Raw genomic sequence first — 27,317 nt, forward strand, 5'->3', positions numbered from 1 at the left:
TTCAGAGGCGTTTTTGCAAAAAGTAAAATTATCTACTTTTAGATTTTATAATTCCTGGAACGGTATCCTCTTAAATCTCTACGACGAAGAGAATAGCAAGCACCAATAGGCCAATAGCCTAGATATACATAATAATATTATGACGCTGACGGTAAAGTTCGGCTCATACCATTCTTTCTGCTTACTCTTTGACCGCCCTTTCCCCTCTCGTCTCATACTGCTAGCTCAGATTGCGAAGGGTTTGAATTAATTGCCTGCCTTCCTGCCTAAAACATCGACGTGAAAGTCCTATGAAAAACAAACAAAAATGTATCTAACTGGACTCTTCAGTTTACCTGTAAATTTTCTATTAACTAAGTAAGTTTTTAATTAGTGTGATGACAAAATTTAAAGCGGAACTTTTTCAGTTAAAATATTATAAACATAAGTATTTAGGTAGGGTCAGGGAGAGTACAAAAATATTTCAGGTGCTTATACTTTTCATGATATAGCCCGTTGAAAAAACCCGAGCGACTGTAGTTGACTGTACTTACCCTCCTTGACCCTACATACAAAAGCATATATAACTTAAACAATATAGCTTTTATAGGAGAGAGCGTTACATGAAAGCAGCCTAATGATGAACCTTGATTAGTAAAAGAACCACGCTAGGTATCATTTCTAAGTATTTAACATTCCTTATTTCTTTCGATATTCCTACATACCTACCTAGCATTATTTAAAAACTTTGAGCTTTGCCAGTCCCACTCCCACATGACTCCAGTCAGTAATTATTAAGAACTTTCTGACGTCAACTTTTGCCCTTTGGGGCTTAAAGTTTTTCCATTTTAAAACATTGCTTAGCACAGTGCGTCTCTCTTAAAAGATGTGAGTATTGTTCATAACAAAGCTAAGTAACTAAGTAGGTAGGTACCTAAGTATACAAAATTATTATTTGAAAAAAGTGTCGGTTGACACGATAAAAGGCAATCGTATCTAAATATGCACAAGACCATGTAAAACATGTTTCTCGTTATCTTCACTGTTTTTGTTTAGCTATACAGATTGCACGCGCCTATCGGACCTTACGGGATATCCGCCAGTCCGTCAACACTGTCTGCTATCCAAATTAAAAACAGTAAAACCTTAAACGAATGTTCGCAGTTATTATGTTAGCCTAATGTAAAGTAATTTGGTTGAAAATCTTATTGGGCCTAAAGGTATTACCAGTAAAATGCAGGCAGAAGGAAAAAAATAAAGCAGTGTTTCAACAAATATCTAGCCCAAGTAAAACTCGAATCCGTGACCCTTGGAACTTCAGTCACAGTCATTAATTATGCAATAAGCACTCGGTTGTCTTACTTTACCTAAATAGGTACTCGTAGTACTTATGTATACTTAATTTACTGAAAGGAGTTCAGAGAAATCTTGAAAAACTAACAAAGAGCAGACATGTCGATTATTGATTTCACATAAAATAACGCACATAAATCACCCGCCCGGCTTCTCACGCTTTCGCTTACGAAACAATTTTGTACAACCATGTTCATTCCATTTGTCTAAGGTATATTGACTTAAATCTTAAAATATGCAATAGTTTAGTTAATAACAACGCTAAAATAAAATCATTCGCGAGCTCATGATTTACTGTCTTAGTTTTTAGTATCATACTGATATTAATAAAATTAGGTTTGTTCTATGATTCAATGATACCATCAGAACGTATGTATTCGTAGCCGTTTATGTAATTTCCTACTGATCTCTATAAACTAACGTTCCCGGACTTCCGGATTCCGGACCCATTCTCTCCCACCCCCCTGCGCTGAGAAATACAAATCGTAAGGCTAATTTATTTCCCTAAATGTGGCAACATTTTGACAGTCCTGTCCTGTCACTTTTCTGACATTTGATGCCACAACTGTCGATAGCGTTATTCTGTTTGTCAAATGTTGTCCAACGTTTTGCTTAGTGTTTGGAAATAAAAGATGACCAAAATCAACCACGCAATCATTGTTGCATTTTGAAAACGGTGTTTGTGTTTGTTTTCTTTTTGCCGGTCGCTGTTTGTTTACCTATTTTTATTATGTAGTTTAATTAATTAATAAATGTTTGTAGAATGAGTGCTCCAATAGCATTAGACGACAGCGACTCTTCCTGCGGAGAACTTCCTGAAATAGGTTTCGCAGGTATAATACAAATAATGAGTTTACACCTTCTACTTAAATGTCTCGTAAATAATTACTAACGAGTGTAAACTCACTTTGTTTCTTAAATGTTGAAATGTGTTTTCAGTGATGAAGTCCTCTACAGACAGTGGCTCAAAAATACGAAGAACAGGGTCTGAAGAAAAGGAAAATGTAGAAGTTATCGATCATTTTGATCTAACTCAAGAAGACGGATTTCTAACTAATGACAAAGAGGCAATAGCTCTGAGCGGCTCGTCCTCACGATCTTTAAAGGAATTGAATAATCCAGCAAAAAGTAAGAATAAAAAATGATTAGCTTTGGTAAAACTTTCTTGGAATACCAGGATAACAAAGTTCATTCATATCATAGAATCCCAACCTATATCTATGTTATTTTTTACTCTTACTAATACTACCCTGGTCATACATGCATCCATTCTCTTAACAATCTTTCCTTACTTTAAAAATGGTTTTCATGGGATATTTTTATATTACATTCATTATCTAAACATACACTTTTTTCACCTTATTTTCTGATGATCAAATCCCACTCTTTATACAATCCTTCTTATCAACAGGAAGGCAAAGATCCGTGAGCATGCACTCGGACAGCACCGTGGAGCTGCTCGACAGTGACATGATGTTTGACCAGGTGCTGGCTCCGAGGCTGGTGGACCCTGGTGTTGCTAGTCTGTCTGGTGCGTCAGGGTCTAGTGCCGGAAGCTCTGGATACGGCACTGGTAGCTCTGGGAGTGTGGCTGCTAGTTTTGGAAGTGGCACTGCGCACGGTGTGAAGAGGACAAAGAGTGTTGGTATGTGTCATAATCATTATATTTTATAACTTAGTTTTTTCCTTTTGGCTTCTGGCCTTTGAGGATTGGTGGGCAATTTATTTTTTCTCTATGATTGCTGGGATAAACTTGCTTTGTCTGGAAGATGTTTTACTAAGCTATCAGACTGACATGAACACATTTAGGTATGTCATTTACGTTGTGTTGTATACTTTTTCAGGCAGCCTAGGAGATAAACCTCAGAAGAAGACAGCAGCTGCCTCAGACAGAGCCAGCAAGAAGCAGAAGATGGCGGAGGAGCGCGCGGCGAGGCTGGCCGCTAGTGAGATGAACAAGATATACAAACCTGGGGAGTGTATGAAGGTAAAGGGCTCCTCATTTACACAATGGTTGCCCTAAAAATAATGCAAAATATTATGAATATCAATTTTCTTTCCCTTCCTGGGCTAAATTAAAGTGTTTTGTTTAAAATCTGTTTGCCAAAACACTGTTCTCTGCCTTTTATCTTCTGCCCTCTTCATCTAACAACTACTGGCTAGCTACCTGTGCCACACTATGTTTGTCTTTTCAAGTTTTTCAGTCAAAAAATTTTGGTCATAAAATGGTTCGGAGGGATTTCATCTTCTACAGATTTGAAATAAATAACTGTTTTTAACTTTTAACCCTTATATATCCTTGATTCCTACACTTCCAGTACATGCACATCGAGCTACACCCCTCCCTCCAATCCGCGTGGTTCATGGCGGACCTGCCGCGCGAGGCGGCGGGCGCGGGCGCGCGGCTCCGGGCGCGGGGGGACGCGGGGCAGGCGGGGGGTGTCCCCGGGCTCGTCACGTGGAGGCGGGAGGGGGGGGCGGTGCTGAGCAGTAGTGGACAGGTTAGTTTAAGTGTGCAATATTATGATTGCCTTCCATTGCTGAACATACAGGTTGATCCCAAGGATCGCCACAGCACTCTGTCGTTGGTCAGTAGTGTCACAAACTATGGTTGCCTATTCGTGGTAGGTGAAGTGGCAAGGTGGAGTAAATAAGTTCGTGAATGGAGACCACAAATAGACAAGCATAGTGTGAAACGGCCTCAGGCATACATATGGTACACACACTTTTAGAGTTTCTTACAGGCTTATTATGATGATGATAATCAATCTTTGCAATTAAATACTAGTATTTTTTAATAAGTTAAATCATGTCTATTTGATTCCCAATCCTTTTTCCAGCTAGGCCTAACCCGGCTCGGCGAACGCTGCACCACAGCGCTACTGGTCGAGAGTGCAGAGGAAATAGCACCGTATGTGCAGGCGCACACGCTCGCGAGTCACGTGGCAAGTGTGCGGGACGCGGTCGACTGTCAGCTGACGCTGGTTGTGTTTGGGGTTAAGGACTATTTCAAGTGAGTATAAAAACAGTATTATTTTAGTAAGGAGAAGTGGCGCGCGAGCTCGATATCTCCTTAAAAAGTTTTCCCGTGGGCATTCTGGGATGAAAAATTGTCTATGTGTTAATCCACGGTTTCCGTGAAACAGTAACAAACATCAATTTATTTATATAAGTAATATATTTTTTTTATGTATTTTATTGTACATTTTCCAGACCTGCAGGACGAAAGAAACAAAAGGACAAATTATTAATAACTGAAATTGAACTTGAAATGGCGTTTACAGGTAAGGATTTATTTCTACCCCATTCATTACCCCATAATGACCTGCTAGTCTGCAGTAATTTTAATTCCCTGTCTTTGTGAGCAACGTAGGTCGAAAGAGAAAGCCATGGTTCCTAGCCATTTTTCCTCAAAATCGGCGCAGCAGCAGCTCTCTTTTTAAGGTTCTCTCTCGCTTTAAGAGAGGAGGAGATGACCGATGTTGCCAGGACTTGTAACAAAATTTTCCCTAAATGTAACGGATCAAGTTCATATTTTAGTACCATCTATGAGGCACTAATTGCAGTAGTACTAAAATATATCAACTCGATCCGCTACATTCCGCATGTATCTCTGTAATATATAATTTAAAAAATTCAAAAAACCACTAAAATGTAAGAAATAATTTACATCAATTTTATGTGACATTACAAATATACCTAAGCAGGAACTGTTCTTTTTTGATGTAGGTGCGGTGACAAAGTAATCTGAAGAAATATGGCACCAACTTCAAAAAAGATCAGTTCCTGCTTAGGTATATTTGTAATGTCACATAAAATTTATGTAAATTATTTCTTACATTTTAGTGTTTTTTTGAAGTCGGTTTTTATTTTTTTTAATTATTATTTTATTTTATTGTTTTAGTTCATTTTCAATAATATTCAATCAAAAGTAAGATGCAAACGATACCAATAAGTCCTAATAGTCAATACGAATCATTCAAGCCTAAACACGAGGTAGTTGCTATATACCGTTGAGGAGTTCCCTTGACTGCCTTCCGTTTCCATCATCAGATCAGCTCAAGGTCACCATCATATTTTTTTGTTATAACTATATTTACAATCAAAATTTCATCAGAATCGGTTAATAGGTGCCCAAAATAGAAATTAATACCCTGTTTTTACCCCTTTACCCACCCTTGGGGGTGAGATTAAATTCTGAAAAAAATGGGACCACATGGAAACACAATACAACAAAAAAAGAATTTTCAAAATCGGTCCATAAACGGCGGAGTAATCGTTGAACATACATAAAAAATAAAAAAAAGATCCTGATGAATTGAGAACCTCGTCCTTTTTTTGGAGTCGGTTAAAAAGTAAAACAATACGGTTTATATCCCGAAATCCCACGAGAAAACCTTTTAGAGTGAGTTGAAACGAGTTGAACATTAATATAACATTGCAGACGTGCTGGTGTCGGCGGGGTGCGACTGTGTGTCCGTGGATACCCCCAACGAGCTCGCGCTGCTTATTGTGCAGTTCACCAAGGCGATAGCTGAAGCACCGCACAAGTATGTTGAATAGATAAGAGTGTAAGAAATTGCTTTGAGGGCGTAGGGCTAAAGCCGAACGTCCACTACCGGCTAAACTAAGTTATTCGCATATTTAAGTCAGTTTTTCATATATGTTTGTCCACCGAAAACTATGCTAGTATAGCCGTCAGTGGACGTTTGGATTAACTATAATAGCGCTATCAATTGAAAAAAATACCTACTTCTGTTGTTTTTATAAATAGGAAAAAGTGCCATCAATATGTGGCTTTCCCCATCGTGATTGAATTTCTCAAAGCAATAGATAAATGTATGTGGACAATGTGGAGTGTGGCCCCCTTTAGATAAAAATATAGTTTTGCAACAACCCATTATTTTTGTTTACAGACATGCAAAGCGAGCGTGCGACGAACAAGCAGACTTCTACATGCGTGGCGACAACAAGAAGTGTGTGTCTGTTGATAAAAACGGTAAATATACAACATTTGTATTAGGGGCCGTCCATTAATCACGTGAGGTCGTTTTTCTCATTTTTTGAACCCCCCCCTCCCCCCTGGTGATATTTGGTGAGGTTTGGGACCAACCCCCCCTCCCCCCCCTTGATCACGTGTATTTTTTTGGAAGTCTATGTAAAGGCAATTTTTGACTAGAAAAAAATAGGTCATACTACAAATCGTTAAAATTTTTGCGCCGTCCAAAATATCGGTTCAGAAATACCTAATTTTTTACAAAAAATTAATACACGTGATGTCTAACGAGAACCCCAAGTACACAATATACATGTTATTTACATTACATAATATACCAATATCACACTGACCAGCAAACCATTTTAATTTCAATAACATCCACACAAAACACATTAAATTCCTCTCATAATATCTGGGTAAAATCCATGCTGAATCATAATACACTAGACAATGAACAAAGAACATATTATCTGAAAAAATACACAAATTATATTAACAACAAAACTAAAAACATAAAACATTTTAATTGGACACGCACAACTTTTCAAACCTTTATCTCCTTAGTACCTACACGATCTACTGGTCCACACATCTCAATGTTTACTTTTATTTATTATGGCTAGTGCTCTGCAATCATTGCAAGAAATAGACCAATTGGAAATAGCCCAAGCCATCACCTGTGATCCTGATAAATTTAAAACACGTAGAGTAAACAACCGGGATTTGACTATATTTGCCCAAAATATACGAAGCATTTACTGTAATTTCGACGACTTTTTGGTTAACATATCTGAATTTAATTTTGAATCAGACCTAATAATACTAACCGAATGCCGACTAAGCCTAAATAAACCAATACCAATATTACCAAATTATTTTTCGTTTGCAACTAAACATAATCTTAACCAAAATGATGGCGTAGTTGTCTACGTAAAATCTAATCTCAAATGTAACGTAAAGGAAATAAACCTAAGCCAGGCATCGTGCCTGCAGGTTGATGTACTTAATAATATTGTATTATGTATTTACCGCTCTCCGTCAAATACAAACACAGAAAGATTTGTAGACTCTCTATGTACTCACCTGGACACTATTAGATCGCAAAAAAATTTAATTATTGCCGGTGATATTAATATAAATATAAAACCTAAATCTTCCGAATCGTCACTTGAATATAATAATAGAACAAATTACTTAAATATGCTGTCTGTATATGGTATTCTGCCTGGACACACTTTTCCGACTAGAGAAAATAATTGCCTGGATCACTTCATGATAAAAATAAACAAAAAAAAATCTTCGGCTTTTATTGCAATATTAAACACAACTATCACAGATCACTTAACAACATTCCTATCTATAAGTAAAATAAAGAATGATACTTTTATCGCCCCCAGAACCAAAACGGTAACAAATTTGGAAGACGCTCTGAAGCAATTACAAGAGAATAATCTTGCTGAACTACTTTTTTGTAATGATCCGAATGTAGTTACAGATCGCCTCATTAACAAACTTATGGAATCCATAAAACAAAATACTACAACAGTTAAAATTCCAAAAAGTAAACGCCTAATAAAACCATGGATAACAGTTGGCATTTTAAGATGTATTAAGAACCGTAACAACCTACAAAAACAATACCGAAACGATAAATATAATGAAATTAAAAAAGTAACATTCACTCGCTATAGAAATCATTGCAACTCACTTATAAAAAAACTTAAAAGAAATTATGAAAAAAAATTACTTGCTGGATCTACCAATAATAATAAAGTACTTTGGAGAAACATAAAAAATATTACCTACAATACCAAACCTAAAAACACAAACTCTGATCTAATGGCACTAAAATCATCACCGATTGAGTCAGCTAATTACATAAATACTTATTTTGCACACATTGGACAAAATCTAGCAAAGGATATTCAAACGCACTTATTAGCACCAAACGAAGAGTTGGGTATACTTCTAGGTAATATTACTGCTCAAACCCAGTCATTTGCCCTCCTCGATAGTGACCCTGAAGAGGTATATAGAGTTATTATGAGCCTGAAAACCGAAAGCGCTCCAGGATGGGACAATATCACAACTAGATTCCTAAAATACGTTGCACATGAGGTTACGCCAATTATAGCTCATTTAGCTAATCTATGTTTTAATCAAGGAATTTTCCCATCCCCCCTTAAACGCTCTAATATAACGCCAATCTATAAGGATGGAGACAAAGACAACATAAACAATTATCGGCCTATTTCTGTGCTCACTGTGGTATCAAAAATAATAGAAAAACTGTTAAATAATAGACTAAAAACCTAATTTTTTTTTTTTTTATTAATTTTTTATTATTTTTTATTTGCATGAATGTAGGTAAATGGCAAGTTATTACAAATTATTAGTACAGCTACATCCTGCCCTTTGGGGGCGTACAAATATTATTACATGAGTATTTGGTGCATGCATACCATTAATAATAAAATTACAAAATACAAAGCTAGTCATAATATATTATATTACAAATTGTCAGCAAAAAATTCACGTACATTATAATATGTCTTTTCTACAAGAAGTTTTTTTAATTGATTTTTAAACTGTATCATATTATTCGTCTCCCTTATATCTTGCGGTAAGTGGTTAAAGATTTTTGTAGACATTCCAAATATACTATTATCGAAGAGAGCTGTCCTCCTCGAGAATGCACATAGTTTATGTTCGTGCCTTCTACTCTTTAACGTTGTAAATCTATTTAAATTCGATTTGACGAATACTGCAACTTCATAAATATATAAGCTTGGTAATGTCATCAATTTAAGTTTTTTGAAATGTGGTTTGCATGTATCAGTTTGCTTTAGTCTAAAAATTGCTCGGACACATCTTTTTTGAGCTTTAAATGCACTCTCTTTGTCTGTTGAGTTGCCCCAAAATATAATCCCATATCTTAGTGTGGATACAACGTAAGCATGATATGCAGTTAGTACTGTTTCCTGGTTTGATTTTTTTGAGAGCATATAAAGTGCAAAGGCAAACTTGTTTAATTTAGTACATACAGCGTTAATCTGATGTTTCCATGTCAAATGAGAGTCAATTACTAATCCTAAAAATTTATGACTTTTCACATTACATAAGGAATTATTTTGATATGTCACATTTATGTCAGTGGGTTCATTTTTATTATATATTGAAGTAAATGTCATAATTTTGGATTTTTCGATATTTATAATGAAATTATTCAGTGATAACCAATTAATTATACTATTTAAATTATCTTGAATGTCATTCTCGTGTTTATTTTTATCAATACCCCTAAATATTACTGTGCTGTCATCTGCAAATAGTACTACAGGATGGCTTGTTGCTTTAGGAAAGTCATTAATATATATTAGAAAGAGCAGTGGCCCTAAAACACTACCCTGGGGTACCCCATATTTGACTACTGCTGTTTCTGAAATATAATCCGTGCTTGTTTTAGTAACAGGATCAATTTTTTTAATTTTTGTGACTTGTTCTCTATGCTCAAGATACGATTTTAAGAGATTGAGTACATTACCTCTTACACCATACGCATACAGCTTCTTTGCAAGTATGTTATGATCAACAAGGTCGAAAGCCTTTGTAAGATCCATGTACATTGCACTAACCAATTGCCTTTTGTCAACACTAGTATAGACTTTTAGTAAAAAATCATATATTGTGGAGTTAATATTTTTATTTTTACGGAATCCTGCTTGTTCTGTTGCAAAAATGCCATTCTTTTCAAAGAAATTATAAATGTTATTATAGATGACTCTTTCAAATATTTTAGAGATAATGGGTATAAGGGCTACTGGGCGATAGTATTCCATATTTTCTCTGCTTAGTTTTTTAAAGATTGGTATTATTACAGTTTTTTTAAGAGCTGTCGGAAATATACCTTGTTCTATACATAAATTTATGATGTAGGAAAGAATTGGACTTATAGAACAGGCTACATATTTTAATACTTTTGTACATATGCGATCATAGCCTGTACTATTAGTATCTTTTAGGTTACGTATAATTTTGTAAATACTATCCGGCGTTGTTGGGCCAAGAAAAACAGACTTTTCATTACTTTCTATATGATTATTGATTGCATCAGTATTTTTCGTATGTTGAGAAAGCGATGAAAGTCTATCTGCTTGGTTTGTAAAAAAAATCATTGAACTCTTGTGCTATTTTTTGTGGATTCTGAATAAGTCGATTTCCAATTTTTATTTGTGTAATGTCCTCACTAGGAAATTGACATTTCGTTTTTTTAATGGTCTTCCATGTCGCTTTACATTTATTATCAGAATTTTTTATGTAATAGTTATTTTGTGCCTTTTGCGTTTGAAGAACTACACGTTTAAGACGTTTGCTATAATTTTTAAGTTCTTGTTTATTTTTTTCACTTGGATTTTTTCTATATTCCCATAATTTTTTACGTTTTTTCTTTGAACATAGTTTTATACCTTTAGATATCCACTTCGGTCGACATTTTGAGGATATTTTTATTTTCACAAAAGGAAAATAAAGATCATAGTACAATTTAAAGGTATCATAAAATAAATCAAAGGCTTGGTTAGCCTCAGTTTGATCGTACACTTCCCTGAAAGTTAATTTAGAAAGACAATCTTTAAAACAATTTAAATTTTCCGTAGAATAATCCTGTCGTTCCACAAACCAATGATCAAGGCTACATGTTTTTTCTACTGGACATTCAAACAATTGAGCTGTATGGTCTGATAGAGCCAGCTCTATCACACTAGCTTTCGAGCCTCTAATGTTATGGATGAAATTATCCAAACATGTACCGCTGCTTAGTCTAGTTGGTTCATTAATAGAGAGTTTCAAGTTGTAGCTATGTAGTAACTGTTCAAAATCGGTACTCAATTTAGTTTTTTTCATTCGGTCTATGTTAAAGTCTCCACATATAATCAGTTTATTTGAAGCTTTGTAGCATAGTGATGTCAAAAGTTTATGTAATGTATTATAAAAAAGGTCAATGGTTTTCGAGTCATATTTGGGAGGTCTATAAATACATATAATATCAATATCCTACTTAACCAACTTCAATATATTATCTGACAATCAATTTGGTTTCAGAAAAAACATCTCCACAGATGACGCAGTATTGTCCTTGACCCAACTTGTTACAGAACAAGTAGACAAAGGAAAAAAAATGCCTAACTGTATTCATCGATCTCCGAAAAGCCTTCGATACTGTCTCTGTCTCCATCCTTCTAAAGAAACTCGAATTGATAGGAATTCGCGGTACTCAGCTCTCTATCTTTAAGGATTACCTGTCAAACAGACAACAAAGCGTAAAAATTGGGGACTACTGCAGTGAGGACATTGGGGTATCTTACGGGGTACCACAGGGAAGCGTCCTAGGACCCACCCTATTCTTGATTTACATCAATGATCTCTGCAATATGAACATTAAAGATGCAAAAGTTTTTTCGTATGCTGATGATACAGCCATTGTTTTCTCCGCTAATACCTGGGAAGAAACTAAGGAAACCACTGAAATAGGCATGCGCCAGGTCTCTCGTTGGCTACAGCTTAATCTTCTGAGTCTCAATACAGATAAAACCAACTTAGTATGTTTCAGTATCTACGATAAATATCAACCACCACAAAGTTTCAATGTTAAGATTCATAGATGCAACGAACCTCTAGGCACTGAATGTAGTTGTCCAACAATTTCAAAGGTAAAAAAAATTAAGTATCTTGGTGTTATGATAGACCAGCGACTCTCCTGGTATCCCCAAATTGAATATGTTAGCGCCAGGATCCGAAAATTTATATGGATGTTTAAGAGCCTAAGACACGTAGCGTCAAGAGATGTTCTTATTAAAATATACATTGCCCTGGTTCAATCGGTGATCATTTATTGTATCCCTGTTTGGGGTGGAACCTTTAAGACACGATTTCTTGAAGTAGAAAGGGCTCAGCGCTCACTACTGAAAATTATGTTTTTTAAAAAACGACGTTACTCTACTGAAATGTTATATAAAGAGTGCGGTCTTCAGTCAGTTAGAAAATTGTATATAACTCAAACTATTTTAAAACAGCACAAAATCATAAAGCCTAACGCCAGCCTGAAACAAAAAAGACGGAAACATAAAATTTTTAACATCCCCTGCACTAAGACTAAATTTGCTAGTATTCAACATCAATCACGAGCTGCCCAACTGTATAACACATTTCACAAACAGTTAGATATTGTCGACAAAACATACAGGGAATGTAAAATCTCTGTAAGTGAGTGGATAGATAAACTCAACTATACAGAGATAGAGGATCTTTTATCATAAAACACATAAATTCTAATATTCAGTTCACCTAACACACGCACACATCACACACACGCACAAGCACACACACACACACACACACACACACAAACACACACACACACACACACACACACACACACACACACACATACTCACACATGTTCGAAAATGAAATTGATTATTAATTCTCTAATCGCTTTAATTATAATGATATTATTATTATTTATTTTTTTTGCATGCTTCCAAAAATTGTTAAAGTTTAATGTTTATAGGAAGAGCGGAGTCTCCTGGCACAGATGTTTATTAATGTCTAAAAGGAGGCTTCAACTTCTAGTTGTTAAGAAAATTTGTAGAAGCAATAAACAATTTTTGATTTTTTTTTTTTTTGATTTTTGAACCCCCCCTCCCCCCTCGTGATGTTTCGTGAGGTTTACAGTACCCCCTCCCCCCCCCCCCCTTTGAGCCTCACGTGATTAATGGACGGCCCCTTATATAGCCGTAATAATTTTGCTTACTGACTATTTTAATCAATGTAAGGATATATTTGTGGATTTTAATATGTCTCCCTATTTACAGGCAATGGTCTGAGCCGGCTATGGCAGCAAATGATAGCGATACTTCCTCACTCCAGTCTCGAGACATCAAGAGCCGTTTGTTCCAACTATAAATCCCCGTTGGCTCTTTATGAGGTAAGCTGTTTACATTATTTTCTGTGCCTTGTCTGTGTCCCAAAGAAAAAAATATACAAAAGGTGTTGCCATGTAAGAATATTTTTCCCACAAAATCGGGTTTTTGATGTCTTCATTTTGTTTCAGGCTCTAGAAGATCTCAATAGTGTTAATGAAATAGCAGACATAGGAGTAGATAGAGCCGGGGTGCCGGGCGCAAGGGCAAGAAGAATTGGGCCAGAGTTTGCAAGGAAATTGAGAACTTTATTTACATCTGATGACGGAAATATGCTCATGGGTTAAAGACATTGTGATAATAATATTAGGGTAAAATTTAAATTATAATAATTATGATTAGCTTTGCAATAGTATATTATTAGATGTTAAGTTAATAAGTAAAGTAAGTAAGTAATCATGTATTTATTTGGTTCAATTGAAATTGTTTTGTTTTCTTATACTTTTAAGCACTTTTTAAGGTATTATTTTGATTATGAGACGCCTACATTATGAAAATAATCACTCAATAGTAAATTCATCCAAATAAGCTTGCTCTAATAAAGTGTTTTTTTAACTGTGATCTTAGTTTTTTGTGTTGCTTGAATCGTTTCAGTTTGTTTATAGTGCCACAAACTTATCTGTTCCGGTGTCAGCTCACGTAAATATGTAATATTTCTTCATTCTATAAGATTTTAAGTTTGCCAGTAGTGGTAATTCGCTCTTGTGGTATCAATAAACCCATCTAATCTATATAAATATATAATTCATTAGTAAATAATGAGATATGGATCAATTTAGTTCGCTCTCACCGGAACAGATAAGTATGTCGCACTATACGTGGTTTACTGTCTCTTTACTGCACAGGTTTACTGGGGGGGTGAACATAAATACTAGGTTGGAGTTTTTTTTGTCTGCCCTCCCTTCCCTAAAGGAGTGTTTAATAGAACATCAAGAATTATTATTATGTACAATATAAAACGGAGGAGAAAAGGATTGGACAGTGGTCGTGTTTACCCTTTCCGAATATGTATTGTATGGTTCGGCGATAACTGGGTAAAATAAGCATTTTCCTACCATGGAATCTCAGAATAATAATTTCATAGACGCTCCTTTCTTTCTACACAAGGACTTTTCTACCATATAGGTCAAATATTTGGTATGGCATCATTATTTAAAAAAAACATTGTATTTAAACGTCAAATCAAAAGTCAAAATAGTCTTGAACTTGAAAAACATAACCTCAATTTATGTAATAATTTCATGTGAAACTTTGTGAAATATTACATTTTTGTATCTGATTTATGTAACTATCACAGCACAATGTCTGTGTTTTTATCAAGAATTGCCGTTGTGTGCACCAGAAGTAGTTCTAAGCTTTATTTCTCTAGTTCTAAGCTCGCTGATGCAATTTCGCCGAAATACCAAGTTTTTCTTAGAAAAAGTGAATGTTTATCCTTTGCCCGACAAATTAATGTTAGAAGTTACGCTACAGATACAATTCAGCCTACTGTAGCTATAGATAATGCGAGTATTCCTATGAAAAAGAAGTCGATACACATCAAACCTACTATGGAAGAGATGACTATAAAAGACGGTCATTACCTGACTCTGGCCTACGCCACAGCAAATGCTTATGATCTGAAGGGTCTCAAAGAAGCCCTGGTGCAGCAGAAGCTGTATCAACCAGGCACGTAAGTGTCCAATGGCTTAAATACACAATTCTCCTAATGTTAACTTGATAAGACTGATTTGTGTGTGAGAGTGATGCTGATAGGAGAATGATAGTATAGCTTGCCATGTGAGACAAATAATCAGTACATACTAAGCCCTACTGATCATTAATTCACAGCAAATGAGTTATGAATGGAAGGACTCACTTTGTAACACAGTGAAAAAAAGTGCATTACCATTGTGGCAATGTGTGTTTCATTTGTTCTTATTTAGTACACTGTACTTTTGGTCAGTGGTCCCTGGTTAGTTCCCTTCCAATCTATAGATACCCTTAACATGCTATTCACGGTCTCAACCTAATCTTTCAGGTTGAAAACGAAGGAGCTAGGCGACGTGGTGGTGGTGAACGCCATGTACTCAGTGGGCTCAGAGCCTCGGGAGATCATCTTCTTCCGCGAAGGAGCCGTCGTGTTCTGGAACTGCAGTGAGCTCGAAGCCAGCAATGTGCTAGAGTTTATTAGAAAGTAAGTAACCCTGTAACTATACCATCTTGTGATGAAGCATACATTTATACAGGGTAATTTTTTAAAACAATTCAAGGTTGTTGTTTAGGGAGTACCCAACTACTCATTCTGAAAAACTTATGTTATTTTAAATATTCTAATTTTTTTGTGTATTTATTATAATTATGGGTAAGTATATGGGGCCTGCATATTATAAAATGACAACATTATACAATAACAAAATTTCATTCCATAATAATAATATATTATGTCCCAGGTAAATGAATCATTATTTGTTCCAGATATGAAGTGGATAGTTATCCAAGAGATGTGGTTTCCAAGGAGAGAGAGATTATGACTTATGTTTACCAGCCAAATGTGTAAGTAATCCTTGAATTATAAACACAATGTTTTTATACCAAAGACATAAAAAAATAATTGTATGGTGCTTTGAATGAACTACTAATGTTAAATACCATACTCCTGCTAAACATCATTTAAATATTTATTACAGTAAAATATTCCAAGCTGAATTAAATTATCAGTAAAATGATTTCTTATATGTTTCAGAAAAAAATGCCAACTACAGGATGAAACATTTGTGATGGTGCCCGACAGAGACAACTCATTAGAAAGATACACATTCAGGTACTTAACAAATATAATTTATTGTAAATTGATATAACTAAAGACACAATAATATAAATACATATTTAAGTACTTACTCTTCCTACTAACAGTATGATAAAGAAGTAATTTACATCAGAGACTATAGTTACTGACTATAGTGAGAGAGTATAGAGACTAGTGACTGAGTCATAAATATTCATATTATCAGATTTCTTGCTTGCACTTAAAAGCATTTTAGAACTCTTGCTCTCAATTCTATTGTTAACCAGTTGTATGACTCATTTCTCACGTTTCTAATACCTTACAAAGCCTGCCTACCCCGCAATTCTAACACAGTTGCACCTAAAACTCCTGAGTGTCATAACTTTGCTAAACCGTTTTCGACGTACCTCGCAGCCACGCCATGGCGCAGTCAGCGCGGCTGGGCGCGTGGGAGGCGCGGCTGGAGGCGCTGGCGGCGGCGGTCAGGCTGCACTCGCAGGCCATGGAGCGGGATGGCGTGGCCAGGGTTGATAAGAAGGAGGTGAGTTTCTAAGAATAAAGACCAAGGAGAAGGACAGTGGCTAGTTCAGCTGTTTTTATCACCAATCTTGTATCTGCTTATGCATAGAGTTCGGCTGTCTGCGCACGTAGATAAACTAGGTATACACATTATTGGGTTTTTATTAAAAGCCACTAGTTTATCAAGATTAGCCTCGATTTAATAGTCTCATATAAATCGATACACAGTGATACACATGAAGTTAGAGATGACAGCCAACACATAGAGTACGTGCTATTTTCCTTTTTTCTTGACTATGACTTTTCGTTTACAATTCCAACACACATAAGGTTTATACAAGATGATTGTGAGATATATCATCAACCTGCATCATCACCACACAGAGTATTCTGGAGTTCCAAAGTTCCAAGTTTCTGTTCTGCACCAGTTACACTTACTTCCAACTTAAGCCCCACTTTTCCAGATAACCACTAAAACTCTTACCTACCCCTCAGATGGTGCGCAAGCTAGGCGAGCTCTTCTCTCTCCGGCACCGGCTCACGGTGGAGTCGGACCTGCTGGACACGCCCGACTTCTACTGGGAGGAGGAGCAGCTCGAGCGCCTCTACTCGCGCACCGGCGCCTACTTCACCATCCCGAGGAGGACAAGGGTACAGTATTTATTACTTACCTTCTTCCCTATCCCTATCCCTATCCCTATCCCTATCCCTATCCCTATCCCTATCCCTATCCCTATCCCTATCCCTATCCCTATCCCTATCCCTATCCCTATCCCTATCCCTATCCCTATCCCTATCCCTATCCCTGTCCCTATCCCTATCCCTATCCCTATCCCTATCCCCATCCCTATCCCTATCCCTATCCCTATCCATATCCCCATCGATATTCCTATCCCTACCCCTATCCCTATCCCTATCCCTATCCCTATCCATATCCCAATCCCAATCCCTATCCCTACCCCTATCCCTATCCCTATCCCTATCCCTATCCCTACCCTATCCCTATCCCTTTCTTATCCCTACCCTATCTCTACCTATCCTTACCCTTTCCCTACCCTATCCCTATCCCTTTCTTATCCCTACCCTATCTCTACCTATCCCTACCCTTTCCCAACCCTTTCCCTACCCTATCCCTATCCCTTTCTTATCCCTACCCTATCCCTTTCTTATGCCTACCCTAGCATAAAATGTTGCTATCCAGAGCGTCAAAAAGGCACCAGCTCAGCATGTGCTGCTATTATATCATATTATTATCCTAACAACACCCCTCCTCTGTCCCAGGTACTGAACGAGCGCCTCTCCCACTGCGTGGAGCTGCTGGAGCTGCTCTGGTCGTGGGCGGCGGACCGCCACCACGTGCGCCTCGAGTGGATGGTCATCGCGCTCATTCTGGCCGAGGTCTGCTTCGAGCTGATACACCTGGCCGAGAGGTACTCGCAGTAGTGGGGGGGAGAATGGTGTAGATTTGAGGCCGTAGGTTAGTGTGAGTGATAGTGTGTGTTTGTGGGGTCATATATCTGGGCGGGGGGAACTCGCAGTAGTGGGGGGGAAGGGGGAGGGTTTGGGAGAGAAGAATGGTGCGGAAATAATACCATAGGTAATAGTTTTGTGTGTTCAAACGTCTGGCTGAAAGCTATTTGCAATAGTAGGGAAAGAATGGTGCAGAAGTACGCTGTGAGTGACCTACGGCACGGTTACTGTGAGTGAGTGTTAGTGTGGTAAAAGAATGGTGAAGAAATCTACCCATAGGTTACTGTTAATAGCGTATTAGGCATGTGAGGAAAAATAATGGTAAAGAAATCAACCTAAAGGTTACTTGTAATAGTAGACGTCAACAATAGTTTCGTGAGTCATGGTATGTCGTCGTGGGCTACAAACCCTCGCGTCTGTCTCAACTCTTGTCTCTCCCACTGCGTGGAGCTGCTGGAGCTGCTCTGGTCGTGGGCGGCGGACCGCCACCACGTGCGCCTCGAGTGGATGGTCATCGCGCTCATTCTGGCCGAGGTCTGCTTCGAGCTGATACACCTGGCCGAGAGGTACTCGCAGTAGTGGGGAGAATGGTGTAGATTTGAGGCTGTAGGTTAGTGTGAGTGATAGTGTGTGTTTTTTGGGCTGATATATCTGGCTGAAAGGTACTGGCGATAGTAGGGAAAGAATGGTGAAAAAGTAGCCGAGGTCTGGTTCGAGCTGATACACCTGGCCGAGAGGTACTCGCAGTAGGATGGGGAAGGGAGGCATGTGTGGGAAAAAAATGGTGCAGAAATCATGCCGTAGGTTACTGTAAGTGATAGTGTGTGATCGTGGGCTCATATATCTGGCAGAAAGATACTGAGTACTGGCGATAGTAGGGAAAGAATGGTGCAGAAGTGATGCCATAGGTTACTGTGTGTAAGTGATAGTGTGTGAATTGTGTGAGGAATTTGAAGAAAAATGTGGTGAAGAAATCAAGCCATACATTACTGTGAAAGAGTAATAGTGTGTGCTTGTGGCCTATAAATTTAGCTAAAGTTATCTCAGTAGCAAATCCATAGACAGTACCCTTAAAGTGTGTTATTAAAAGAATGATGGATTGGATGAACGAACTGCTTAAGCTAGTTAAATGAAGCTTCATAGAAGCTTAAAGTCAGAGCCATAATTATTTATGTGAGGAGTAGTCAAAATTTAAATACCAAATTATTAAGTATCTAAGTAGAATACACAATGTTAATCATTTACTTATGTAGTTTTTATGGGATTAGTAACTAAGCTATCTAGTATGTAATAACTATTGTCATGTGAATAAAAAACCGGCCAAGTGCGAGTCGGGCTCGCGCACAAAGGGTTCCGTAGCAGCAAAATTACAGTTAAATCAACCTATCTCAAAAACTATAAGAGATACTTTGATCAAACCAAAAATCGTTGAAAGAGTTAATTAGCATGCATCACCTCTATTTTTTTTAGAATTTTATACCCCGTAGTTATAAAAATAGAGGGGGGGGGGGACATACTTTTTACGACTTTGAGAGCTGATATCTCAAAAACCGTTCACTTTAAGAAAAATGTTTTTTAGAAAACTTTATATCATTTTAAAAGACCTTTCCATTGATACCCCACACGGGTATGTACATCGAAAAAAAAAAATTCATCCCTCAGTTACATGTATGGGGGGCCCCACCCCCAATTCTTTTTTTTACTATTTAGTGTCATATTTTTGTAGCGGTTCATACAACACATATTCCCATCAAATTTCATCACTGTAGTACTTATAGTTTCCGAGTAAATCGGCTGTGACAGACGGACAGACGGACAGACGGACAGACGGACATGACGAAACTATAAGGGTTCCGTTTTTGCCATTTTGGCTACGGAACCCTAAAAAGTGGTTGCATGTTTTTGGGGTCATATGCATTTAATGTATATTGTATGTATTTATGCTAAGTTGCTCATATTTCAATATTTAAAATAAAATGTAAATAATATCAGTAATTATGGGATTAATGTTTGAAAGTAAAATATCTATTTTATTGTTATACCTGTAGCTTTAATAATTTAGATTTTTTTATATAGTAAACTAAGTATATACGTACTTTATAGTATAGCTGTTTTGTTTAAAATAAAGCGATTCAAGAAATTATAGCATGTTTTATTGTACTTTATCCATTGCAAGTATGTTTAACATGTAGTTAGTAGTTATTTACTTTAATGGTTTTGGCGTTTTGAATTTTCATTCATACGGTTAGTAAGTGAGCACGAATTGAGCGTCCCCGAGTGACGTATCAACTGTCATTTCTACAGGGTGTTGCAAAAAGGGTATACTAAGGGCCAGTTTTTTGATCCGTAGTTAACTTTAACCATTAGTCCAGTCACTTGTCAAGCATGACAGCTGCATACGAATTTTGTTGGTTTTTAACTAATGGTTGCCATTTTTGACCAATGGTTGAGATAACTAGGGATCAAAAAACTGGACCTAAGCCGAAAGGGGGTGACTCAAGGAGTCAATGTGAACAACTTTTTTCCAAAACTCGTAGAACTAAAGTTGTTCAGAATGACCCCCTTTCGGCTTTGTATACCCTTTTTGCAACCACCTGTATATATACGTCTGGCGCACCCTAAACACCTCGCCTTAAACTCCACGGGGCTCAAAATGCGCACGACACGACGTGATAAAAGATTTCCGTCGCAGTCGCTCTTCAACCCACGCGATGTGAGTGAGCGCGACACTAAACTCCACGTCACGTCATGCCATTTCTAGGCCTTCTGGGCTGTGTTGTGTGCGTTTGACGCTTTCCAGTCTGGCTAATCCTTTCACCATGTTGACAAACGCTAGACGCTTCGTGATAGCAAAAGTTTTTCAGGATGAAGAGCTTTGTGACCTAACTTTGTATGTGCATTGTGCACCAACGAAAGACTCATTATATGTCATAATTTTGTCACCGCCATGCTAAGAAGAGCGCTAGCCAGTCCACTTTACTTTTTGTCTTTATTACTCTATCCTATTCCCTCCTCCGTCCTCGCAGGTACGTGCGAGTGGAATGGACGATCTCCGACCGACGATCTGTCTTCAGCAACGAGTTCGAAGAAAACATGTTTCAGGACCTCTCCATCATAGACACACAGTGACAAATTGTAGCTGACTCTCAAGGCAGCAAACTCAAATTTAGCAATGTTATAACCTATTTTTAGGCCTTGTTTCACAATGTCTGGTTAATGGCTACCTGTTGGTTAAAATACATGCTGTCACTGTCTAAAACATAACTAAAGAGAGTGACAGCATGCATTTTATCCAACAGTTAGCCATTAACCAGACATTGCGAAACAAGCCCTTAATGTAATTAGAGCGGTAACGGACGGATAAAAAGGTAAGCGTCCACATATTGCACGAAACGGTGGACGCACTTGTGTCAATTTCTATAGAAAGAATAGGTACTGAATGTGATGCGTCCGTTGCGTACTATGCCGATAGGTGGACGCTTACCTTTTTTTATTTATTTACAAAAGCTACGTCCTCTCATTCGAGAGGCCTTAAGTCCAAATCCTGCCATGTAAGTACCAATGGATTCTTTCAATTCATATGTCATGCTCCGGTGAAGGAAAATATCGTGAGGAAACCTGTATCTCCAGATTCAAGATGTGTGCCCTAAGTGCATTGTACTCACTCCAAAACGGTGATACGGCTAGTTTCCTACGTGTATTGCCAAAATCTTGCCAATAAGAGGCTGGAATTACTTATAAAATTCCACCGTATTTCTACAGGGTCTTGCAAAAAGGGTAAGTATACTTATCCGAATCCTACAAGTGCAGCATATTATATCTAGCCCGAAAATGAAATCAGAATTTAAAAATTAATGAAAAAAAGTCGTTTTCCATAGTAAAAAGTCCTACAAAGTTTCTATGGAAAATGAATTCTTTTTTCGCGAATTTTGAAATTCTGATTTCATTTTCGAGCTAAGATATAACATGCTGCACATGTAGGTTTCGGCTTAGTATACCCTTTTTGTAACACTCTGTATGTACGGCCTAACTTTAAGTATTAGTTTTAAGATTGATGCGTGTTATTTAGGTTATTTAGTTCAACTAAGTACCTCAACTCAATAGCCTTTTGATATAATAAATAGTTTTACCAAATATGATATTTTTTTTCCAGCTCAAAATGATTTAAATTCAGTAGACGTTTAAATAATGTTGGTGTTATGTTAACCCTTTAACTACCGTAAGATCAGTAAGATCGCACGCGCGGCGAGAGAAGGGTAAGATAGTTATCAGCATATTAAATGAGGAAGCTAACAAAATACCTTTAGGTAAAGCAACTCAGTTTATCTTTGCCATCTAAGAATCCAGCAGATACCTGAAGGTACGTTCTGATACGGTACACAATATGATCTAATGGCAATCTTATCCGACTGCCAAATCCTTTCACTATTTATCGATACAGCTATACCTAATGGTCCTGTTTTTATCTTTTGTGGTACAGAACCCTTAAAAACGCGTCGATTCGATCACTGCTAAAATCCCCACCCTTTGACAGATACATTGAATAGAGCTACCTCAACACAAACAGTATCTTGATCGAGTTCCGTGTTGAACCACACATTGCATTTTCCATTAGGAACTTCCACAAAAGGCCATAGACAACGCAGACTGCGCTGGTCAGCCGCCATGTTCGCCGCCATTTTGCGGAAATGTCACGAGACTGACAGCTGGCGCCGGCCGTTCAATTTGAATTGAAAATTAAATTCCATTGTCGTTGTAGCATTGACGCTCGCAGTAACATATTTATCATGGAGTAGCTTTTGCCTCTTGCTTCGCTTCGCCTTAACGTGATTCCAATTCTACCCCGGTTTTGGAAGATAAGATTCTACCTGTATTTAAGGTGAAGTGTGGCGCCTCCGAATTTGTGGTTTTTTATTTTAACTTCTACATTCTAGGTAAGTACCGGGTATTGGGTTGGCAGGTAGTTTCTAAAAATTGGATTAGCATGATGAGCGCGGAAACGTATCAGTTTTGGGATAAAACGCTTTTAAACGGAAGTTATGGAGGCGGCGCTAATTTGTCTTACACTTCACTTTAAATACAATTTATTTATTTATTTATATAAGGCACATCAACAGTACATGTTACAATACACTTATAAAAGAAAGCTTAGAGAGGAACTTATCAATAACATGTACCAATTACAGACATGCTCAACACTTGTTAGGCACATAACAAAACATAGAAATAATCATAATTAAAAATACAGTTTAGTATTACAAAAAGAAAAATAAAACTTTAACTCACATTCTTTAAAAATTCTGACATGAAAACAGATATATAAACTTATTTAAACTATAAAAACAAAAACAACTTCTTAACACTAATATGTTATACATTATTAGTTAGAGATCGCACTAAGTACCTTATTTCTAAAGACTGCAAGACTATCCGAAAAAATATCCAAATTGTCAAATTTACTATTTATAGTGTTGAATTCATTGCACATTCTATTGAGTGGAGCGTGTACACCGAGGTTGGTTCTGGAATGGTTTGAGTGAAATAAATTGGTTATACGTTTACGCGGGTAATTAAATGGGACTGATATGTTGATTTTACTGGAGATATTAGTAGAGTATATTTTATTATTAACAACATTATATAAGAACATGAGATCATGCTGAATCCGTCGATGCCGTAAAGAAATCATATTGAAATATGTCAACCGCTGTTCGTACGGACACCGGTGTGAGATGCCGGGGCTGATGAAGGCGAGGTGGCGGGTGAAGGCGCGCTGGATGCCCTCGAGGCGCTGCGAGTGCACGGCGTAGTGCGGGTTCCACACCACGCTTGCGAACTCCAATATACTCCTAACCAAAGCGTTATACAAAAGGATTTTCGTTCTATTACTAAATCCCCTTGTATTACGCTTTACAATATCTAAGTACCTAGGTTCTTCTCTTTTAACACCGACAAACCAACACACTTTCGCATTTATAATAAGTATTAGTATATTTATTATTGGATGGATGATTCAATGTGAGATTTATTGTGGTAGGTAAGGATAAAATCGTATCTTACTCTATAGAGCATAACACTATCATATGTACCTACATACTTATACTGTGTCTAGGAGTCTAGGGTATCTATCGGTCGTCTAGCTTTGATTGATAGGTTTGATTGTAGAATTATTGAAGTCATCATAATGCCGGCAATATACAGAACCAGTTATGTAGTTATCTACTCTTTAATTCTTGAACAAATTACCTAATAGTGTAAACGAGTCTACAATATTTTTATTAAAACCTAGATCCAAATTCATACGAATCTCACACTGATACTCTCGTTAGGTGGTATACGAGTATTAGGTTATCCAATAATAGCGGCTTTCCCATCCCACAGGCCATTAGAGCATTCCATAAAAAATCCGAGTGTAACATAAACCGCCCTAATTTATAACCCTTCCTCGCAAACTGCGTCTAATCAAGCGAATTATGTCAACAAGGGCTCTCAAATCACTTTTAACCCTTCGATAGCACACACACGTGGCTTTAAAAACCACGGCAAAGGTCAGTTTGACCACATTACACATGCTCGGTTAAGCGTGTTAAAAAATACTCTATGGTTAAGCGTTTGGTCGTTATGGTCACAAGTTTTTTTTTAATATGATGACTTTTGATTTAGGGTGCGATATAGAGGGCGTTCTATTTAATTAATTCTGGATTAGCGCTTCCTTGATTTATTAATTTATTTAGCTGCACGTTTTCAACATAAATAACATTATAATCAGGACGGTCTTGTCTTCATAAATTTATTACATTTAATTCAGTTTTTCGTTTGTAGATATTGCAGTGCAAACGATAATAGTCATTACGGTTTGTTATTAGGTTTAGGGTGTTTTTAATAGGTTTTATACACAAAAACTAAAATGGGCTAGACAATAGATAGCCAAAATTATGCCATAGATAGTTACCAACTAATATGTAAGTACTATGTTTACCCGTTGTAGAGAGTAATATCCGGATCCCAATGAAAGGTTTGAAAATAATTGTATTAAATAAAATATAGTTTGAGGAGCTTAGTAGGGATGGCAGATATTTAATAACGAGAGCACAGTTAACTTATAACCTACCCTGCACAACGCCGATTCATTTCATTTTTTACAACCCCAAAAAGTCAAAACAGTTAAAATAAACAAGTTACTTGATAAGAACGGGATTAGTTTTTCGACCCCTACTGGTGTTTATTCCCCAGACGTTTCGCAGTCTGGAGGGTTACTCTATACTGACGGAAAACGATTGAACGAGAGCTGTCGTGCAATCAGCACGTTCAATACAACGATATAGAGTCGTGGCTCATGCAGCACCGCCCCAAAACATAGTTTTTCGTCATATAGATCGACCCCCTGGCTCCGCTTCGAGGCTCCCAGGGCGCATGCGCTAAACAATCCACATTTTTTTCTGGCAGTCAGCTGTCAGGCGCCCGGGTGGTCCCTGCGACCCACAGCGCTTTTCAAGTGTTATTTTTGACATTTTGTTTGGTTTTTAACCCTAAACGGCTGTGACCCAAACATTTCGTTTATAGTAAATGAGGGTAGTGTTATTTTGTTAGTTGTTTTTGTCTTTCAGTGAGGAGATTCCTTGTGTTTTTTGCAAATTGGTCGGCAATTTTAACGTCTGTGTTTGACAATCGCAGTGCGGCAGTGGTTCCGGGAATTTACATTGAAATAGAGTTTTATTGGCAGTTTAAATTGATTTGAGTGCAGTTTCAGCAGCAAGTGGCTTGGTATAATTTGTGTTGCTGAAAGAAATGCAAGTATTATCAGGTAAGTGTTTAGCCTTAGGTACCTAACTACTTATATATTATTATTTCATCCTAATGTCTGTAGTTACACATTAATAATTATTAAATAGATACCAACTAGGTAAGTATTTATGGACTTGCTTCTTGTGGACATTTCATACATAACCGAGGAATAGCAGTCTCTTCAGTAGGGACTTAGGTACTTACTTATTTATTAGATATACCTAGTATGATTATGACCTTTAAAGACTTCATGGAAATTGTTTGTTCATTTAAAAAAAGTTTTATCAAAAGCTGAATTCTTACGAAATTTTAATAATTCATATTATGTTATGTTTACAAAACTTAACAATAGGTTAAGAAAATAAATATGCTCTAATACATAATTTATTCGGTTTTAAACTCAGAATCTAGTGAGACGGCACGTTTCGGCGTTTCGTCAAGACATAAGGTACAAAGGCTCTGTAAAGGTTAACTTTAGGGTTCCTTGGGGAAAGTTATAAAAATCACTGCTAAGTCTTCCGCTTCCGGTGTAGCTGGCGTCTAGCCAACATCCTGGCTTGTTTTCATGAAACGTCCTGAAATTTATGGCCTATCCCGTATAGTAAGGAGATGCAAATGTGCAAATGAGGCAAATGTAGTAAGAATGCTATGAAATCTAGCTAGATAACTTTGCTTTACGTACTGATTTCCATAACATTACAATAATATCCAGGTAACTTTTGTCAAATGATCTCATTGATATAACTTTATGCTGATATTAATGAAAGTCTTGAAACATGGGTAAGAAAAAACGTGTAAGATCTCTGATTGAATTCACCTTAAAAACCTATAAACTATAACATTCGTAATTTTAAATCAGTCTGCTTACCTACCTAACTAAATTTCATCATCAATATATCGGGAATCAATTTTGGGAATTGTGAAACAATTTATAAGATTTTTTTTTAAATCTTGACAAAGGTAGAATTTTTACGGTCGACTAATATGGTTTTTTTTAACGTGTATTGTTCTTTGTTAGGGGCTTAGGGTACCGGGTTCGACGCCTGTTCTTGAATTGTTTTCATCCTCTTTATTAAAAGTTTGATGAGGGTCAAGTATGTCTAGTATGTGTGAAATATGTGAGGGGATTGGAAAGGCTGCTAAGTGAATACTTCGGTTAAGAAAATATATATAAGACTTGTAATAATCTAAGAAATACATTACAAAACTTCGATAGTTAAGGTTACTTATTCTTCTTTTGGAGTATTTCATATCAGATGAGTAACCGATAACCGTTCTCGAGTGGAGTCACAATATCTCGTTCAGAAAAGATTATAAATAAATATCCATCAGCAGTGAATGGCAATATTTTGTTGTTAGTTAAGTATATGTAGAGCTACTTAGTCGCAGATATACAGGGTGTTGCAAAATTGGTATACTAAGCCGAAACCTACATGTGCAGCATGCTATATCTAATTTGGAAATT

General features: G+C 37.0%; 4 protein-coding genes across 5 annotated transcripts in view; all 4 read left to right on the forward strand.

The window, feature by feature from the left end:
- Positions 1–2,047: 2,047 nt before the first annotated feature.
- Positions 2,048–13,872, forward strand: LOC105396145 (crossover junction endonuclease EME1). The gene is made up of 11 exons (XM_048626468.1): positions 2,048–2,165; positions 2,272–2,460; positions 2,744–2,977; positions 3,177–3,319; positions 3,651–3,833; positions 4,173–4,345; positions 4,546–4,616; positions 5,777–5,882; positions 6,249–6,331; positions 13,204–13,316; positions 13,443–13,872. Exons 1-11 carry the CDS (start codon positions 2,096–2,098, stop codon positions 13,596–13,598), a joined length of 1,521 nt encoding a protein of 506 aa, XP_048482425.1. The 5' UTR covers positions 2,048–2,095; the 3' UTR covers positions 13,599–13,872.
- Positions 13,873–14,482: 610 nt separating this feature from the next.
- On the forward strand, positions 14,483–18,117 carry LOC125488490 (required for meiotic nuclear division protein 1 homolog). Its single transcript, XM_048626492.1, has 7 exons — positions 14,483–14,983; positions 15,332–15,487; positions 15,769–15,846; positions 16,037–16,114; positions 16,493–16,619; positions 17,093–17,248; positions 17,879–18,117. Exons 1-7 carry the CDS (start codon positions 14,613–14,615, stop codon positions 18,038–18,040), a joined length of 1,128 nt encoding a protein of 375 aa, XP_048482449.1. The 5' UTR covers positions 14,483–14,612; the 3' UTR covers positions 18,041–18,117.
- A 39-nt stretch (positions 18,118–18,156) lies between these two features.
- Positions 18,157–21,861, forward strand: LOC105396144. Of its 2 annotated transcripts, none has more exons than XR_007267191.1 (2): positions 18,157–18,804; positions 21,094–21,861. XR_007267191.1 is itself a non-coding variant. In XM_048626493.1 (2 exons), the coding sequence occupies exons 1-2, from the start codon at positions 18,455–18,457 to the stop codon at positions 21,194–21,196; spliced, it is 282 nt and encodes a 93-aa protein (XP_048482450.1). In that variant the 5' UTR covers positions 18,171–18,454; the 3' UTR covers positions 21,197–21,860. The 2 variants fall into 2 exon arrangements, 1 of the variants encoding a protein (XP_048482450.1); XM_048626493.1 differs by having other exon boundaries at positions 18,171–18,633; positions 21,094–21,860.
- Positions 21,862–25,532: 3,671 nt separating this feature from the next.
- The window catches only part of LOC105392791 (GAS2-like protein pickled eggs), a 120,542-nt gene continuing 118,757 nt past the window's right edge, over positions 25,533–27,317 (forward strand). Inside the window, exon 1 of the mRNA XM_048626499.1 lies at positions 25,533–25,871. The gene's annotated coding sequence lies outside the window, so the exon portion shown is untranslated. The remainder of the gene's footprint in view (positions 25,872–27,317) is intronic.

This window comes from Plutella xylostella, chromosome 16, assembly GCF_932276165.1.
Source record: "Plutella xylostella chromosome 16, ilPluXylo3.1, whole genome shotgun sequence".
Classification (NCBI taxonomy): domain Eukaryota; kingdom Metazoa; phylum Arthropoda; class Insecta; order Lepidoptera; family Plutellidae; genus Plutella; species Plutella xylostella.

What these genes read in the sequence shown, in the direction of transcription:
- LOC105396144 (XM_048626493.1), top strand. Translation starts at nt 18,455, where the DNA reads ATGTCGTCGTGGGCTACAAACCCTCGCGTCTGTCTCAACTCTTGTCTC. An exon ending in CTGATACACCTGGCCGAGAG is followed by an intron (nt 18,634 to 21,093) that starts GTACTCGCAGTA and finishes CCGTCCTCGCAG; the next exon opens with GTACGTGCGAGTGGAATGGA.
- LOC105396145 (XM_048626468.1), top strand. Translation starts at nt 2,096, where the DNA reads ATGAGTGCTCCAATAGCATTAGACGACAGCGACTCTTCCTGCGGAGAA. An exon ending in GAAGAGGACAAAGAGTGTTG is followed by an intron (nt 2,978 to 3,176) that starts GTATGTGTCATA and finishes ATACTTTTTCAG; the next exon opens with GCAGCCTAGGAGATAAACCT. An exon ending in ACTTGAAATGGCGTTTACAG is followed by an intron (nt 4,617 to 5,776) that starts GTAAGGATTTAT and finishes ATAACATTGCAG; the next exon opens with ACGTGCTGGTGTCGGCGGGG.
- LOC125488490 (XM_048626492.1), top strand. Translation starts at nt 14,613, where the DNA reads ATGTCTGTGTTTTTATCAAGAATTGCCGTTGTGTGCACCAGAAGTAGT. An exon ending in TATGTTTACCAGCCAAATGT is followed by an intron (nt 15,847 to 16,036) that starts GTAAGTAATCCT and finishes TATATGTTTCAG; the next exon opens with AAAAAAATGCCAACTACAGG. An exon ending in CCAGGGTTGATAAGAAGGAG is followed by an intron (nt 16,620 to 17,092) that starts GTGAGTTTCTAA and finishes CCTACCCCTCAG; the next exon opens with ATGGTGCGCAAGCTAGGCGA.